Source organism: Eutrigla gurnardus, assembly GCF_963514095.1.
Source record: "Eutrigla gurnardus genome assembly, chromosome: 11".
In the NCBI taxonomy this organism is placed as follows: Eukaryota; Metazoa; Chordata; class Actinopteri; order Perciformes; family Triglidae; genus Eutrigla; species Eutrigla gurnardus.
In genome coordinates this window covers 19,824,933-19,843,735 of record NC_139925.1, presented here as the reverse complement: position 1 = coordinate 19,843,735, position 18,803 = coordinate 19,824,933, and the positions used below count along the sequence as shown (strand labels likewise).

The window sequence follows — 18,803 nt, the reverse complement described above, 5'->3', positions numbered from 1 at the left end:
TTGAGTATTTCTGGTTGGACTGGAACTGGCGTGCAGGTCACGTAGGTCCTATTGACGGAAGTAAGAGGGGGAGCGGAGTGATGATATTACTGCGCCGACGTCGAAGTGCTTCCAGTTGTTATTCCGCCATACTATATAGTTATCCTTGTTATCCGCTTAGAAAAATTGGCATGTTTCATTTTGTGTAGCCAAACTTGGGTCGTGTAACTACTCACGTAACCGTATTTAAATAGGGGCAACGTGGAAGTGCTTGGTCGCTTCTAACTTCACCCCCCTTTGGATCCTAAGGAATATACTGGGACAAGCTACATGCTAGCAAATTAGTGCTGCGCGGAGTGCGCGCAAGAGCCATTGAGTGCACGCACAGAGGAGAGGGAGGTATGTATCACCTCGTCTAAGATCAGAGCAGAACATAGTTCAGTATGGAAATGCGGTGGGGTTTTCCTTTAAGTGTAGTAGGCAACAAACACTCAACACAGTTTTTGGCAATGTATTTATTCGACAACCAGGAAACATGGGGAGAGAAAGGGGTGTGACATGCAACAATGGTCCCCTGGTCGGGAATCAAACTGCAGACGTTGTTTTATGCTTCGCTATCAGGAAACGGCTGTCATGCTTTATTTGTTCTGTCTTCTAAACACTTTCAAGCCACAGCTGGCACCATGTTTGAAGGGCTGTGAAATGTTATCAAAATTGAAATATGACCTACTGCAATTTTCAAATTGCAGGAGGCACAATATTGTGTCTGTCAAAATACTATTTCAAATGAAGTATTGTTGTGCTGCAGCGATTTCCTGGCCCCGAACATTATATTCTGAACACTTAAGAAATCCTATTTGTTTGGAACAGATCTCCGCAGCTATCACACCATAATCATTTTAATGTTTTTCAATGACAACTAGAATATCATTCCTATTTTCCAAATCCTATTGGAGTTGCAGTCAGTCGAAATAATCTCCATGAAATCTTTTTTCAAAGTCATTCAGCCGTACTTTGTTGTGTACAGTTACTGTGTTTCTCGTCTAGGTCAATGGTGATGGGCTCCTCTCTGTGTTGTCCCTAATCAGCCAGCATTTCCACAGCTGTCTGTTCTCACTGCAGAGCAGCTGGGCAGGCAGAAGCCGGAGTCACCCACTTGTTCCCCAAAATACTGTTCATTGTCTGGGTTGAGCTTGCTAGGTAGCCCCTTGAAAGCAACATAAACGATACCCACAGCACTGGATAATGTAAAATGAGTTGATCAGGTAATGTCAGCATGCTGGCCTGCATGTGTTCACCATTTGTCTCAGCGGTTTTCCTTAAGAGTAGGGAGTCAACAATATTATCATCCATTAATAAAATTGATGCTACACAATTCTGCAAACTACTACTTTTTGTAATAAACTGCAGGACTAAAAGTTTTCAAACTTTACAGACATTTTTGGTGCTGTCACAATAGAGATAAGTTTGAAAGGTTCTGTTTTGGTTCGTCCTTTTCCCCACTGTATAATCCATTATTTTGGATTGCGTCAGCCTCTCTCATTTTACCATTTGTCAGAAACCTTATGGGTTGAGGTGCATGCTGAAAGATCAGTCCAGCTGCCGAACTGAGTGACTGATAGACATACGAAGAAGCTAACTCGTTTACTGTGGGATTGGCTGACTCCTTAAATAACTAACTTTCCATTTCACTAATTAACTTACTGACTGACTGATGGGTTAATTTGCTGCGTGAGCGTTTGCCTTGCTGCCTTTCGGCTTGCAGTTCATTCAAGGACATCCAGCTGATACAAAAACACATTCCCCGTGCATCTAACCAACTTACAGACACACTGGCAAACTGGATGAGTAACTACATTACTGACTGGCTGCCTGACTGGTTAATTAACTTACTGTCTGTCTGTAGCGCACCCAAGGACATCCATCTAGCTTGTACACAAACTATTCCACACGCACACACACACACACACACACATCTTGCCTCTCTGGAGTGACGGGGAGAATATTTCCCTGTTTACTCAAGTGCCACTTCATGATTAAAAACTAATCAGGCTTCAGCCAGGGATCCCCCTACACACTGACACAGAATGAACCGTAATTATCTTAACAGGGGAGTTAGGAGCGAGAGGCAGAGAGGCACGGACGGGGAGAGAGGAAGGATGAGAGAAGGTGAAACGTCAGGTGGAAAATAGAAAATAAACAGAGATAAAGCAGGAGAGGTGACAGATATATAACAATAAATGAGATAGGTGTTGGGCATGTAGCTGTGACGGTTAAAAGCTTTTCCCTCTGTCTATTACTGTAAAATAACATTAACGCGGGTGAGATGGCAGCTTTCTGTTTGGTCAAGCTACACATTGTGACTCAAAATAAATCAAACACGTTTCTATCAGATATATGTGTCATTTTTAGGTCCCCGACTGAAACTGAATCTACTCATGCAGGCCCTCAAGCTCAACTAGAAAGTTGAAATGTGCAGCAGAGTAGAATAGCGCCACTTCAAATGACATGCATTATTCCCCCCACTCTGCCTTCTCTCAAGCTGCTGAATCATGCCTTTTCTCATTCTTCCCACAATGGAAACCGACAAAAAAGAGAACAACACAGACAGTCTTCTGCTTCACATGAAAATGGCCATTATTCCTCCCCGGGGAAGTGATTTGTCATAAAGTCTGTGTTTTACTTTTTCATTACACTTGGAACATTGCAAATTGAGCCAGTGCTTTTGTCTGGATCAGTGAATATATTTTCACACTTTTGTGTGAAAGGTGAGAATAGTCAAAGTTGTCAGATTACCGCGTCAATATTGTCTTAGTGTCAGGCTTGGACAAGGAGGGAGGACTCAGATGCAGAGGCAAAGGCAGTTTAGGCAGGCTTTTATTCTAAAATAAAAAGGTATAAACAAAAATTCGCTCCACCGGGAGGAAAAACGAGGCTACAAACATACAACTACAAAAATACCAACTTGACTTTCGCTTGAGGATCAAAATACCAACTTGACTTAAGCTCGAGGATCATGACGAAAGACGAAAACGCACTGGCACAAGACAAGGGGAGGCGCAGACTTAAATACACAGAGGGATAATGGGCAACAGGTGGAGAAAATCAGGAATCTGGGATGACATCAGACCAGGGGTGCAGTCGAATAGTCTTTTTTGCTTAGGAAGGTTCCTAACTGAAGAAGTGACCCGGAAGTAAACAAGTGGCCGCCATGATAAGAGCCGTTCGAATTCTCTAAATGCATAGGAAAGGAGCTCCAATGCTTCCTTTCAGAGCTCCTTTAGCATAGGATGCAACGGACCTTCCTATGCGATAGGAAAGGAGATTACGCCGACCCACAATTCTTTGCGAGAGCAACATTTAAAGTGCCGCACACCTCAGCCGTTCATGAAAACTAACGATATGTGCATTTACATATTTAACAATGACTTTCATGCAGACATATAGTCATTGGAATAGTGTTGATAAATGTGTGGACAGTGATAATAATCGAATGTTTTTTTTATTTTTTTTTAATTTCAATCATGTTACAAACTTGACAAAAACGAAACTAAAACCACAAATGAAACGTAAATAAAGCAACCGGTCAAACAGGAGCTGCTGGACCTGAAGCCGGTCAGTGAACCAGCTGTTGATAAAACCAACATGTGGAGAAGTGGACGATGCGCTTTTTGTAGTCCAATTGTGTAGTTTATCCAGCGCAGACGCACGTCAATCGCCGGTGCCGATCATCAGCTGTCAATCATCAGCGGCTGCGTTATAATGACGTATCTTAGTGAAAGTCCGGTCGGATTCTCTGAGCACCGCGGTCGACTATTCCTAAGTCCTTTTGAGTTCTCCTATCGCCTTTCCTTAACCCCGTGACCTTTTCCCCAGAGGTCAAGGAATAGGAGTTAGGAATAGGAGTTAGGACCTTATTTTTTGACTATTCGACTGCACCCCAGGAAACACATGAGGAAGGACAAGTGACCTGAAACGACAGGGGAGTTCCTTTCACAATAAAACAGGAAATTCATGAGACAAAAACCAAGACAAGACAAACCTCACCAGCGTGACAGAGAGAGAGAGAGAGAGAGAGAGAGAGAGAGAGACTACTAATATCAAATATGTACTGTATTGCAGTATTGTTGTCATTGATTACATTTTCTGAAAATGGCCGTCAGTATGAAGGAACCCCAAAAATCTGCTCAAAATGAAAAGCTTTGTTTTAAAAAAGAGAATTAATGTCTAACAAAATTGTTTTTCGTTCAACATTTAACACTATTATGTAGTAATTCAAGGATTATCATATTCGCTTCTGCTGTATTTTGGTGTAGGCGTAGACATAATTATATGGTCATAATGGAAAACATCAACAAACTCATAGAAACTTCCATCTCGGCCATTCAAACTGAGCAGCACTTGAACCGACATACTGGTGGAACAGCTTGCTGATCTTCTATTGACGGTTTAAACTGCAGAAATCTCTGAGTACACGCTCTAATAACATCACATTTGGCCCAGTTGCTATTAAAATGTTTTGGTTTTTTTTCCCCTTCTTGAACCAGCTGAACTTGATTGTCCTTGTCTTTGCACGCGTCTCTCTCTCTCCCAGCTGGAAACACTAACTTTGCATAAGCAGGTGCAAAAGTTCACCTCCCCTCTCCTCCTCCTTGCCGCATCCTCTGCTGTTCAGTCCTCACCTCCTCTCAAACGCAGTTTTTTACACCTCCTCTCTCACCTCTCGCTGGCGCATGCAATAGTTTACGTGTCCCCCTTTTTTCCCTGATTGATTCTCCTTTGATTTCCTTCCGTCTTGCTCCCAGTGGGACGGGGAAACAAAAGTTCAGTTGGTTGCAGAAGTTCACCCCTCGTCCCCCTCTAGCTTCTACCTCCCTCCTCCCCGGTGGGACCAGGAGGCACACATGTTTACTTCTTTTTCCACCTTTCCTCCTGATCTTTCCTTCTTCTTTTATTCACACTCCCTTTCTTTCCATTTCACATATTTTTGCTCAGTCATGTGCAGTATTATTTATATTTCTTCTGCTCCTCAGTTTGTACCAAGTTCAACTATGGTTAGTTACGGGTAGTTGATCTCCTTTTGTCTTTATTTTTCTCTTTTCTCTTGCTTACCTGAATTCTATGACTGGTATTGCTTAAGGCGTTGGTGCTTTTGAAAAAAGAAAATGCTGCTTTGCTGATATTTTCTGTAGAAATATTCCCATCCGAGGGTAAATCACAAACTCGGACTGCAGTAGAGAGAGAGGCAGTTAACCTGATTGGGACTTGACAGATGTTAAGTCTGAGGTTATTGTCACACCTGTTCCTTTTCGTCTGGTTAAATGGGGCTCTGGTTCGTTCTCCCCCTGGGTGAGTGATTAGTTTGGGCAGGTGTAAGCAAGGCACTCTGGTGCGGACCAGGACGGAGAGGAAGTCTGGTCCCAAAGGAACTCTGGAGCCATTTCTTTGTGGCGGGAACGTGATCTGACCTTCATCCGAGCCAACTATCAGGCATGCTCTGCAAGTTTCAGCTAAACAGTGTAGAGAAATGCGTTCTGCATTCTGGGATGTAACAGCACACAAAAACAACAGCAACCCGGAGAATGAACCGATGTCTTGCCTCAAAGTGCATTCGGCATTCCACTGGTATGATTTTGCCTGCGATATTTCCCATAATTACCACAGTTGTGAGCAAATGCCAACTGTGCGCTCGCTCCATGTCATTGAATCGTGATGTTTCTCTTCCAGGCAGAACCACTAATCCAGACAGCAGGACCTTCTTCCTGCATTTACTTTCTGGCTGCTGCCACAGACACACATGACCAATAAGCAGAGTCAATGTTCTCACATGGTTTGTAATTTGCTTGAATTATCCCTTCATGAAACGAACCTGAAATTGGGAGAAACTTTAGATGTGAAAACATAATTTCTCTCTGTTTTATGTGGGTGGATATTCCTTTTCGCATCATGATCTTACTGTTAGAATCTCCTTCCTCCTCTCCCGCTGCTCTTTTTTGTCCTTCTGTCTGGCCTCAGGTATTTAAGGATAATTTCACTGTACATGTCACCTCAATCTGGAAAATTACATTGACAGGTTATTCAATTGCTCCCAGTGGAGGCTGATAAATACCATCTCACTTTTACAGTATAATCTAATTATTTAAATATTTTTTTCTCTGGATCTAGTAAGTAAAGCAAATTGAGCATTTTTCACAATTGTTGGATACATTTCCAGACTACCAATCAAGAAAATGATCTGCCGATTACTTGATGAATGAAACATTTGTTTACTGCAGCACCAATTCATTGTGAATGCTGTGTTCGAAGACCCTCTGCTTTTCATTCCACATAATACTTTAATGCAAGCCAGGTCAGTAAGATCAGAAGTGTCTCATTTGCATATTCTCCTCACATTGAAATAATAAACGAATGGTCTAATTTTGACGCATCATTCCGTCACTCCTTGCTCACTCTGATCTGTTTCCCCTATTTTCTTCCACTTCTTCCTTTTGTCCTCTGACCGTCTGCCTCTCTATATCACCTCTTTGTTGTGCAGCCGAAGTGCAGTATGACCTTTCTCTGTGTTGCTCCCCTCGGAGTGAGCGAGTGGAATCTCTGTGTTTCTCGGCTTGTTATGCTTTGTGTGGATGCATTTGCACATGACGTTTCTTCACGATGGAGGTGGAATGGAAATGGTAATGTCTTTCCAAAGGCGTGTTTGTGGAGCCGGTGGCTTAATAAGCAGCATTAAAGTGATTACAGAAAAACAAAACTCCTGAATAATTTGCCCTTATCTCTTGCAACCACATCAGCAAAGAAAAAAATAAGGGGTTCTGACTGCAAAACTTGTCAAGACAGTGCGTGTCCTTCTGTATGCCGAAATAGAGAGCTGTTTAAGGCCAGAGCAGAGTCTCTAAATGGGTTTTATATTACACGGTCTCAAAGGCAGTTCCTGAAAAAGTCACCATGTTGTTTTTTTTTATCCTTTTTTGTGTCGCTCAGCCACGACTTTTAAGCTCATGTAATTAAACTGGAAATATATTTTTTTCTGTCAGTAGGGACGGCATGTTACACAAAGAAAATTAGGTTTAGGCAGCAAAACGAATGGTAGGTTCACTTTGGAGAAGGTGAACACCGTTCTAATGTTTGAAAGTGGTAAATGGACCTGCATTTATATGGTGCTTTTCTAGTCTTTTCAAGTACTCAAGGCACTTTCCACACATTCATACACTGATGGCAGAGGTGCCGCTGGCACAGCCTTCAGGGGTAATTTGGGGTTCAGTATCTTGCCCGAGGACACTTCGGCATGCAGACTTGAGGAGCTGGTTCCAACCTGCTCTACCGCTGAGCCACAGCCACCCCTGTGGTGTTGGGCTCATCTACCTTTTAATGAGTACTCTTTCTCAGGTTGTAATACTGATGTTACCTCTGGTCATTGTAAAATACTCACTATCAGCGTATGATTATTGGAACATATATATTGTTTTTTCTCACGTATTGACAGTTCGATTTATTTTGTTTGGTGTAAAACTCATGAATATCATGTATTTGATTGATCGCAGGTGATCGGCTGCATCTGCTGATTTACATCTTATTCGGCTTGAATTCACACATTTACTATTTACTCAAGTTTGGGGTCCCCTGCTAAAGCTGCAGCCCCCGCCACCCGACACCAGATAAGCGGTTGAAGATGAGATGAGACTGTTTTCTCAATAATGTTTTGTTTATACTGTAATAACTGCCGTGCAAATATCCTTTCAGTATACATGTAAGCAGTGAAGTACCTTTATCTAACACAAATTGCACTCCCACACACAATTCATTATCATTTTATAAAAAGAGCATTTATTTCAAAGTTGTTGTTTTTTTCGCTTCGGAGATTGAAGCACATAGTAAAGCAACATTACAATGTTCAGAAAATATAAGTGTGATGCTGTAACATTTTTTTTTTTAAATCTTCTTAACATGTTTTTGTTGTAATACTGGAATATTCTGCATGTATACTAAAATAAGAACTTTTAAAATTGTACAAATCGGTACCATAAAACTTGACAGAGAATAAAAACGAGGCGTTCTCTCGCTGCAACAAACACAGATTGCTAGTTTTGCTCTTGAACAGGGAGAAAGAACGAAGAAACGCCAAATAATGTAAAAAAAAAAAAAAAAAGAAAACAAATCCAAAAGGAGTGAAATAGGTTGTATTCACACAGGCATGAACCAAAGCTGATATTTAACTTTAGGCGGCAGATTTCACGTAGCTGTCCAAGAATGAAAATCAGACATTATGTCATCTCTCCGTGTTTAGACAACTATCAGAACATCGAATTTGCAAAGAGTTAAAGATGACTTTTTGTTCCTGTATAGCTGCAGCCAAAGAGAAGAATTATTGTCATAATGATAATAATGATCATAATAAAAAAACAACAATAATAATCATAATAATATAATAACATTAAAAAAGAGAGATTGAACAAGAACCTACACACTTAAAAAGGATGTTCTGGTTTCAGCCTCTCCGTAGATGTGGCTCTGAAAACACGCCTTGTGTTGTTTTCCGGTGTGCACATTTTATGTTCAAATAGCGACACGTGTTGATACAACAGGTGTTGCTGCCAACATAGCTGGTGTTGAGGGGAAAAAACACAATGCACGTCTTCCCGGTCGACATTTACCGCGCCGGCAGAAACTGCCCATCCTGTTTTAAGAGTGCAAGAGGCGCAAGTTGGATCTTCAAAGTGATATATCACGTGTCTGCACATTGCTCTGTACATACCTAACATGGAGAATAGTTTGCTTTCTGAATATACTTTTCAAGTTACAAAAAGAAACAAAAGGAGGGAGAAAAAACAAGAGAATGCACTGCGTAGCAAGAGTGTCCGTTTAAGTTTAAGGCGATTTTTCGAGCTCACAGGTTTTTTACTCTTTGTGATTGATCATCATTGGTGGACTCTGAACGAGGAAGTGGTCATTCATTGGTGGACTCGGTGTGGGAAGTGATTGTTGATGGGGGGGACGCAGGGGCGTGGAGAAGGGCAGCTTTTCTTTTCACGTCTTCTCTGCAGTGAAGAATGAAAACAAAGAATCATCCACAGTTTTTTTTTTTTTTTTTTTTTTAATTGAACCCATGTTGAGTCTGTCTTGTCTCGGGAGTAGAAAAAGGGGTATTTGTGTAGCGTTTTCACAGATACTCAGTCCTTGTGGGGTTGTGTGTCTGTGTGTAGCTACCGAAGCTAGCGGTCTCTATCGTTACGTTGTTGTATTCACCCCTGGAGTTGTTGTTTATTTATTATAAGGCCACCATACTGTGAAGATGCTGCCAGCGTCTTCAAAGTATCAACAACCCAGAGTCTGTCACGCTATCTAAACCACAGTACTTGCTGAATTATGCACGCACAACAACAAATTTGAAAAAAGCAGTTTGTTTCAACAGTTTGACCCCACTGAATCATCCCCGTTACCTTTTTAGTTCTCTTTCATAACCTCAGGCAGTTGCTGGATCTAAACTTTACTTTCTATTATCTCTCTCTTCCTCTTTATCGGTGTGTCTTCTGCAAAACCACAAAGAGAGCAACGAAGGGAAATACACCCCACTTAGGAACTGTGAAGGGAGTCGGATCCCTCTCAGGAGCCATTGAGGAATACGTGAATCCAGTCCACAAAAGTATATAGAACCTCAAAGAAACTAAACATTTAGCTATAAGCAAGTCATTTTGATCACACAGCAACATTTTTCTCCCAACAATTGACTTTGAACTGATGTAACAAATCTCCCAGCCCTGCAGTGCTCAAGTCTGTAGAAAGAGAAAGGGAGAGAGACATACTGTAGGTGGGAAAGGAGAGATTTTGGGGAGAACCGGGAGTCCAAGCGTTTATTACGTGTTCATTAACAAATCGTCTTGGAGGACCAGGGAGGCGCCATAGAAGGGAGAGCCGTTAATGTCCGTCGACACATGGGCACGAACGGATTAGGTGGTAGTTGGTAACATTTGGGTACTGCGGAAGGTTAACCCTCAGTTAACGAATCCTCATGGAATCAATAAATCAGAAATCGGGGGCGTCCACTCAGTAAGACCACTGTTAAGAGTCTTCGTCATCATCACCGTCGTTAATGAAGCAGTCTTTGGTCCCGTACAAATCCGCCAGCTTCTTAAACCTCGGCCCCCAACTCTGCAGATAGTCATAATCCAAGTCAGACTCTGTTGTGACCGACTCGAGGGAACTCAGCGACCCGGCCAACGATCCTCTGCCTTCGTATCCGTAGATCTGAATTGAATCGTAAGGAGGTGCGGTCGGGTCGCCGTCGGCCTCCGCAATTCGAGTCTTGATGAAGTCATCAACATCGACGCTGTTGGCTGCAGTGTGGCCAGCGCCGGGCCTGATGGGAAATTGGAGCTCAGGTTTGATGTCCTTTCTTGGCAGGAAACCGTTGGCACCGTCTGGGTTCTGAACAATTAGAAACAGAGCACCAGTCAGATGAGGCTGTCAGGAGACTTTTAAAAGTTTTAGAGAATGAGAGACAGGAAGACTTGTCCTTATTTGTTGGTGAATGAGATGTATCGTGTTCAAAGATTGACTAATAACAAAGTTTATGATGCATTTTAAAGACATTCAAATACGTTCAAAGTAGGTTTTTGTGCACTTCCTGTACCTCATGTTATCTTCTTCAACAAAACCAAAGAAACATGAAAAAATCCCAGGATGCCATCTCTCCCCTCTTCATACCTGCAGCGTTGCGATGTCGAAAGCCTCCGTGTCCTCCTCGCCACCTCCCTCGTCATCATACGTGATGATGTTCTCCCGAATGTCCTCCTCCTCAAAGACTATCAGTGGCTCCTTCTTCTGACGCCTCAGTGCAACAAACAACACCACTATTGCTGCCAAAGAGAAGCACACCAACATTCAATAAAGCGTCCTGCATTCAGTGATTACATAACAATCCTCACAAAATCTCTGGGAGAAAGGAGAAAAGCGAACATGGATAATTAGTATGCACCATGGGGGACTGGGAGTGTTATTAATTAATAACATTATTATGCTATATACACACATGCCATTTTAATTGCAGTTGGTTAACACCATTGCAGACTTCCTAACAGTTCTCAGTTGTGAACCATGTGGGTAAACTTGGATGCAGTGTGCAAAAACATTATGGAAAATGGTAAAGAGGGATAACAGCTGAAATGTGGGCTGAGGGAGAAAACAAAGGCTTGAGATGCAGTTGCACACTTTTAAAACCTTTGCTCTTTTTGAAAGCACATTTTCACAAAATAACAACAAAAAAAGACAACCACTCAGACCACAATGTTCCCACACTACATGCTTCAGCAAGGGTGGGGTGTTGGGGAGAGAGAGAGAGTGGAAGTGATGCTGCTGATACACAAGTGACTCAAACAATGCAGTGCGGTTCCAATGAGGACATTAACGGAGGTGCACAGCCTGACTCAAGCATGCATCAAGCTGACAGACTTGGTGCAAATCTCATTCTGTGAACAGATTGCCAGAAATATGATGCATTCAGTATTCCCTCATGGTTTACCCAAACCAACTAATCCCCAAATTTGTAGGCAATGTTTTCTCTCCTCACCCAGCAGAATGACGATACAGGCCAGGATAGCGATGAGCGCCCCGGTGCTGAGACCGGCAGGGAGGACGTAGGGCTCCACGTTGCAGGAGAGGATGGTGTCTCTGCTGTCGCAGGAACAGACTCTGATGGTCAGGGTGTTGGTGCTGCTCATGGCGGGGAAACCGTTGTCGTTTATCTCAATGGGAAGGTGGTAAACATCCTGGGTGAGACGGCTGAATCCTTTACGGAGCACGTAGATGCTGGCGGTGCTGTCTGTGGACAGAGGGAGAAATATGTAGGTATAGGGATATAAAATATTCGAAAAACAAATAATAAAACATTGTTAAGCTACCAGAGAAAGTATGAAAGACAGTAAGTGCACTCTGTTGAGTTAGGATACATAATTCTGCATTTAAACTTAGAACAATGGAACAACAATGGAAGGGATGTTCAAAATTTGCTGGATGAGCAGCAAATTATATTAGACATTAAATGTTAACTTTGCAGCACTTTGCAACACACACGCACAGGCCTGGGACCACTGAATGTTTTTTTATTGATTATACCATTGCTACCACCCTACTTCCAGTCTGATTCTCTGTGAGGTGGAGCGATGCTCGTTGCGTCCATCAGCAAAAATCTGTGGTTTTAGTTGGTGTTTGTTAAAAGCTGCTAATAACTAATGTTTACAACCATATAAGATTGTTTCTAAAAAAAAAAAAACTACCATCCTTATCCAGACATAAGCAGTGAGCTACAAAAACAAAAAAAGGAGCTCTGTTCACTGTGGAGTTGGAAGTGCATTAAAGATGGATGATTTTTCTTCAAATCCGATACTTCCCTCCCTGTTGATCATATCAAACTGAATTCACATTTCCACTTTTGTGTGCTTCTCTTTTTCAGTCTCTTGCAACCTCTGTGTTTTTCTCTTGCCTCTTTCCCTCCCTTTCTTTCTTTTAGTCCCTCTCCCAGCACTGACAAAACTTAATTCAATCAGTTGGCCCCCGAAGATATCTGTACAGACGGACAGAGACCCCACTGCAATTAATACAGCCCGCACAACATGTGTGCATTCGCGTGTGTGCGAGGGAGATTCGGAGCACCTGCTGCTTTCTACAAGGTAGTGTAAGCCTCCATCTGGTTATGCTTTGATCTAATCTGAGTGGAGGGGGAGAGGGGAACGTAGAGAGAAAGAGACCGCGGGTGAAGAAACTGCAAGATTGGCTGCTGGAATGGGTCAGGAATGGAAAGAAAGAACTGAATAGAAACAAAGACGAAAGAGGGACTCACCTCTGTTGTCTTTGAGGGAGAAGTTGTTGTTGTGGGTGACTTCCGGAGCGAGGCTGAACGTGAAGTGTTGTCTGTGAGCCATCTCGTCTTTGTCCACTGCACTTACTGTTTCTATAACCTGAGACACACACAGAAGCACAAATCAGAAAGAAATGCATCAGTGTAAAATACCATAACCATAATGGTAATAAACATGTGCACATGCACACACAGACATGACACGCGTACCTTCCCTGGCTGGACAGTTTCACACATGAGGACTTCATTGTTGGTGGCAAACTCTGGAGAGTTGTCATTCACGTCTTTTACTTTGATGTTAACGCGCACTTTGGTGTCTTGGTGGTGGCCTCCTGCATGCAAACACAATATGAGGCCAAATCATCAGTATTCTGCTGCATACAAACAATCAAAGCAGAGTCAAAGTAATGAAAACAGTCTGCCAGTCATGCTTGTGTGTGTGTGTGTGTGTGTGTGTGTGTGTGTGTGTGTGTGTCTGCTTTGTAATCCATGTTTGGCATTGGCCGAACACAAAGCCAACTATGAATATTTTTCAAGCAAGATTGCCCGTCAGTCTGTCAGTCAGTCAGTCAGCTATTTATTTTTGATTTGCAAAAATTACAGACATGAGCTTGTTAGACCTCAATATATCCAGTCACACAGTGTGCCTCTCAGTTCGCCGGCTCCCACAATTTTTGTTTCCCCAAAAGTACATTTTCATATGGCATCGACTAATGTCAAGTTGTGCCTGCTGAAGATTAAAATGAATGAACACTGAAAATAGACAACTTTGGCAAACCTGAGCTCCAGGTTCATTCACAATATTGACTGAGAACACAACGTGAAAAGTGTATTTTTCTATCCCTTCATCTTCAAAACAGAAGAAGAAAAGGCTCCGTACACACTGCTGCCTTGCATATTTGTAATTCTAGTCGGTATGATTTTTCCACTGCCCTGTCATTACCAGGCATTTATTTTGCTTTCCGGGGCCTGTTAGCGGTTAGCAATGGTCCTCGTTTTGTGGGCGGCGAGCCCGTTTCCATCTGGCCGCCTGGCGTCTAGCACGCCACAGGGAAACCACGCGGCGCTCTGGTAGTTTAAGCCCCAGCCACAGAATACCAGGGTGGGGCCACTGTGGCTTGCTTGCTGGAGAGTTTGTAAGGGTCGAAGCCGGGGAGAGAAATCGCCGGAGGGCCTGTGAGTCGACTGGCATTCCCTTCTTTTCGCCCCTCACTCTCTCTGTTTAGTTCCCAAGAGTGTTTGTGGTGGAGCTGGATGCTTAAAAGTTTTAGTGGTGCCTCAACTTCACTTTTTCACTGCATCAGGGTTTAGATTAGTTTTTGTGTCACGGAGCGTCTACCTCCCAACCTTCACTGCTCTGACCGCCTTATTCACTCTCTAATAAACTGCTAAATTAAAGCGAGCAGTCAAAAGTCTATTACCAGTTAAAATCATTGAAGGCCATTTGAACTTTGCACCTTTTAGATTTTTCCTTCATTTGGTCTGATTCTTCTTGCTTTGTCTTTCGTGTATCCAAATTAAAATGTTCCCATTTCTGACGAAGACATGAAAGCAACATAAGATGCCGTGCAGGCAAACAATGCAACAGTTAAATGTGCCGGCTGTCGACACACTAACGGGGGGAACAGCTGGTTTACACACAAAAATAATACCGCCAAGCATCCGCATGAAGCTAATCCCTCCTGGCTGCATCTGAATATATAATTTGTTTCTCAAGATTTAGGCGCTTCTTCACTGACGTTCACAGCAATGAAAATGTGTAACTTAAGAGCAGCCAGAGGGGACAAAAAATTTAAGGCGGCAGCTTGAATCCACTTAAATTCTGTACATAAGATGTCATGGAGTGTTTCCAGCACAGCAGAATGACAGGTTGGCTTTTGGATGCCAGCAAATGTCCAGCCTGATGGCTGTCTGGGATTTTTCATCTTTAACTTTGTCTCTCCGTACTGTGTCAGAGTATACATTTCTCATTTCAGTTGCACTGATCGCACAACAGCAGAGGTCAAATACAGGCAGATTTGAGAGGAATGGGGGAGAGATTCTCATGTTCACACGCATTCAATTTCAGTCCCAATTCCATTAAAACGTTCCTAGATATGGATGCGTGTGTGTGCACACGTACCTATCTCGGTGGCCGACACCGATATATTATGCCAGGCCTGTGCTTCTCTGTCCAGTGGTCTTGTCGTGGTGATCATGCCGTCGTCTGCGTTTATACTGAAGAACTGCTCTATATCTGTGTACAGAGGGATCATGTACCTAGACGGAAAATGAACACATACACAGTGCGGCTATTACACATAAGCATGAAGACAAGGTGTGCAGAGACGACATTTCACAGTGAGAATTAAAGTGATATATTTCACAAGAAATAGCAGCTGTAAGATGCTGTAAGTGTTAAAGGTACTTTCAGTAAGATGTGGGGTTAATTTGGATACAAAAAGAAACAAATTTGAAAAAAGCTCTTTGTATAGGTAACGTAAAGTTACTGTTTATAGGAAATACAAAAAGTGAGGCATGCCTATTATAGTGACTAACTCAGTGTTTTCAGTAGATTTTTCTAAAATGCGCCAGGCTATGCTTTTGTAATCCCTTTTTGCATTCCCATTCAGTTGATAACTCTTTATATGTAATCTGAGTTTTTGCAAAAAATAAATGTGAGTGCAAGGCCAAGTTTCTGAATCACATTGTTTGTTCAGTGTAGCTCAAGGAGCACTTTTTTAGTTTTTGTTCTTATGGCAATGTTCCAATTCACATTGGTGTGAAAATTTAAATTCTCCCACTGCTACAAGCCTGACTCGGTGTGTGTGTGTGTGTGTGTGTGTGTGTGTGTGTGTGTGAGTGTGTGTGTGTGTGTGTGTGTGTGTGTGTGTACAGTATACAGTGCGTGCCTCTGTGTTACCTGACAGGATTGTTGGCAACATCGGTGTCCTTGGCGTGGACTCGTCCCACCAGGGTGCCTTCAGGCGCATTCTCCTCCACCTCAAAAGTGTAACTGGGAGCCACAAACACAGGAGGCTCATCTGCATCCTCCACTGAGACCTAAAGACACACAAACGCACAGTGAAAGGGCTGCTGCAATATCACACAAACACACATATGCGCACAATCAAACACAAACACTTGTAGTCATAAAAACAAACGTTGGCATGCATACCTTTATTGTGGCTTCGTCCTTATAAGGCCCCCAAGCGAGATACTGGGGGTCGACATGAGGGTTGGATCCCTCCACCTTCATCGAGTACGACCTTTTAGTCTCAAAGTCCACTGGCTGAAAGCGTGAGAGAACAGATCTCTAATCAATTAATCCGAAAACAAAATGCGTTCCTGTTTGATCAGGAACACTAACAAATGGTATATCATCTTTTTTACATGAATGGTGAATTGAATGCACTGCAGACACTGGCTGTTGTATCATTGTCCTCTGGTAGGGGGAGCTGTTGCTACATGAATGACAGCAGGCATATTATCACATGAACAGAGCATCAGTCCAACTGTTCCCAGTACTGTTACAGACCGATAAAAAGCGGGAGTAATCCGAATGTACTGTAATTTGAATGCACGATATGATATGAGTATTTTGGGAGCAAATGAAACATTTGGTTGTTTCTGTTGATGAAAACAATACAAATCTGTTTTTAATGAGCCAAAATGAGATTTGGGAGTCTGGGACCCTGCATGTTCAAAAAGAAAAAGGGAAGTGTTCTTGGATGATGAGGCGGTAGATGATATTTAAGTCCCAGGCCACGAGAACTACAGATCGCTGGTTATTTCCATTGAGTACACCCTTTTGTAATCAAAATTAGGAATATAATTATCATTTAAAATCACGGGCATGACTTTTTAATATCACAGGTAGGCCAACATGAAATCCCTGCGATTCAATACACTCATATTGAATAGAGCTCCAACTCACTTACTCTATATTGGGAGAAACCCCATTGACTTGTAATGGCCTTTATTGGATCGACTTGAGCCAGTGCCTTGAGGCACGCTGCTCACTGCCCCCAAAAGAAAACACACATTTTACTCACACCATCTTTTCATTGACTCGTAAGAAAGTGGCAGAGCTATTACAAAGCGATGACCGTCAGCCACATCTATGAGTTTTTCTCTCACTTCTACTCCGTACCGAGTGCTGCAGGGAAACGAATGCGTTGGCAGTCATTGTATAAAAGCTATAATACCAAAGGGATGCTCTGTGCATTGCCAACAGCACTTGGCTGCGACTTGCTCTCATCTCTCGTATCCTTAATCACAGAAGAAAAAATACAACAAAAAAAGCACTCTTCTGGGTATTATAGCTGCATTATGAACCCGGATAATAACCACTTTGCCCCCACCGCTATTTATTCAGCCAGTACGGCTGATGTTGAACTGGCAGAGTCCCAGGAGCAAGCTTGATCTTTTCATCTCGTGGCTACCATCACTTAATGAAATCCCAGTGGGAGGAGAGCGGACTCGTAAGCCCTGTGTGAAGTGTTGAAAAGCAGAGTGAAGCTGCTTTAGATTTATGAGTTTAACACACAAAGTTTACCAGGGCTTTATCAGTGATTAGGATGGTCACCAAGACTACCAATACCAATCATTATGGATGGAAGCTTCCAAATGATGAGATGTTGCATGAAAGAATCAACATGTGGTGTGTATTGAAGCGACTCTTACTAGTGTTACAAGGTGATAAACCCAATCAAGCAGAGAAGGGGTTACAACACTAGTGTTAGATTATGACTTCCTTTTGTCCTCTGAGGTGTGTGATCCAACATGGTGGCCAATCCACCATCTGCCTCTGAAAACAGCTTGCAGTATCTTTAATGTGATCGGATCCAGAACTGTTTTAATGTGATGTGCCTGCCAAATGACTCTGTGTGCTGGAGGGACGTTTCCTCTGGATGGGGATGGATTGTTTCACACCCATTCAGTCATAGTGGCATCTGACTCAGTGTTGTCAGTGTTTAACGTGTTGATGACAGGTACAATGCTAGCAGGATAGATGTGACCCAGTTCTTTCATTTTCCCTATTTCGTCACGCTCCCTCTGTCTCCTCTGGCCCTCTCTCTCTCCAACTCCGAATATATAGAGCCACTCAGTCTTCATTCGCCGCTTTGTGTAATCAGTGTGAGATAATAATATTCACAATAATGCCCCTCCCCCCCCCCACACACACGCACACACACGCACACACACACACACAGACTCTGCTCCTTAATATTCTGTGGACTGCTTTCGTCAGGACACAGTTGAAAGAGAATAGCTGATTAAAGCTCATCCATCTGTGTGTGTGTGTGTGTGTGTGTGTGTGTGTGTGTGTGTGTGTGAGAGAGAGAGAGAGAGAGATTAGTGAAGGCTACTCCCAACGCTGATTTGAAAGTGTGTTTAGGTGTGAGTCTGTATATGTTTTGTAGAATGCGCGTGCTTGGCCTGTGTGGTTGTGGTACTCTACCTTGAGGGGGCAACAAAAGGTGTTGATTTCCCCTGAGATCATGATGTAAAACACACACACACACACACACACACACACACACACACACACACACACACACACACACACACACCATATCATCATCATCATGTAAGACACAGGGATCCATGTAGAGAGATTGTTGTGTGGTTGCTTCTGCCGTCAGTCAGTGACCTTATCTTGTGCTTCCGAGTTTCACTGTGGGATCATTTGTTTGTTTGCCTCGCTAACACTAGACGGGGCATCCAGGTGATACAGTGACATGAACCCAAAATAAATGGATTTTGTTGTGAAATAATTGTGATAAACAGATAAAAACGGTGCCAAAATAACTACATCATGCTTTGTTAGGTCTGTCCACAAGATTTCAAGCACTTTTAAAATGCTTCTTTTCTGAGTTGGGTTGGGATCGATTGGTTCCAGGCTATGCTAACGTTGTAAGGCATATAGGCATAAATACGGCAACACCATTATTTCATACCATTGACAGTCTGTAGCTTATCCACATACATT

General features: G+C 42.7%; 2 protein-coding genes across 2 annotated transcripts in view; both read right to left on the bottom strand.

Moving 5' to 3' along the window:
* The window catches only part of chrna1 (cholinergic receptor, nicotinic, alpha 1 (muscle)), a 333,431-nt gene that overhangs the window by 228,327 nt on the left and 86,301 nt on the right, over window positions 1-18,803 (bottom strand). The window lies entirely within an intron of this gene.
* cdh11 (cadherin 11, type 2, OB-cadherin (osteoblast)) overlaps window positions 7,781-18,803 on the bottom strand; it is an 84,149-nt gene continuing 73,126 nt past the window's right edge. Inside the window, exons 9-16 of the mRNA XM_084021044.1 lie at window positions 15,987-16,100; window positions 15,732-15,871; window positions 14,952-15,088; window positions 13,040-13,161; window positions 12,812-12,929; window positions 11,543-11,794; window positions 10,681-10,832; window positions 7,781-10,401 (exon numbers count right to left, since the gene is read on the bottom strand). Of these exons, the coding sequence (XP_083877170.1) occupies window positions 10,036-10,401; window positions 10,681-10,832; window positions 11,543-11,794; window positions 12,812-12,929; window positions 13,040-13,161; window positions 14,952-15,088; window positions 15,732-15,871; window positions 15,987-16,100 (1,401 nt within the window). The 3' untranslated portion in view covers window positions 7,781-10,035. The remainder of the gene's footprint in view (window positions 10,402-10,680; window positions 10,833-11,542; window positions 11,795-12,811; window positions 12,930-13,039; window positions 13,162-14,951; window positions 15,089-15,731; window positions 15,872-15,986; window positions 16,101-18,803) is intronic.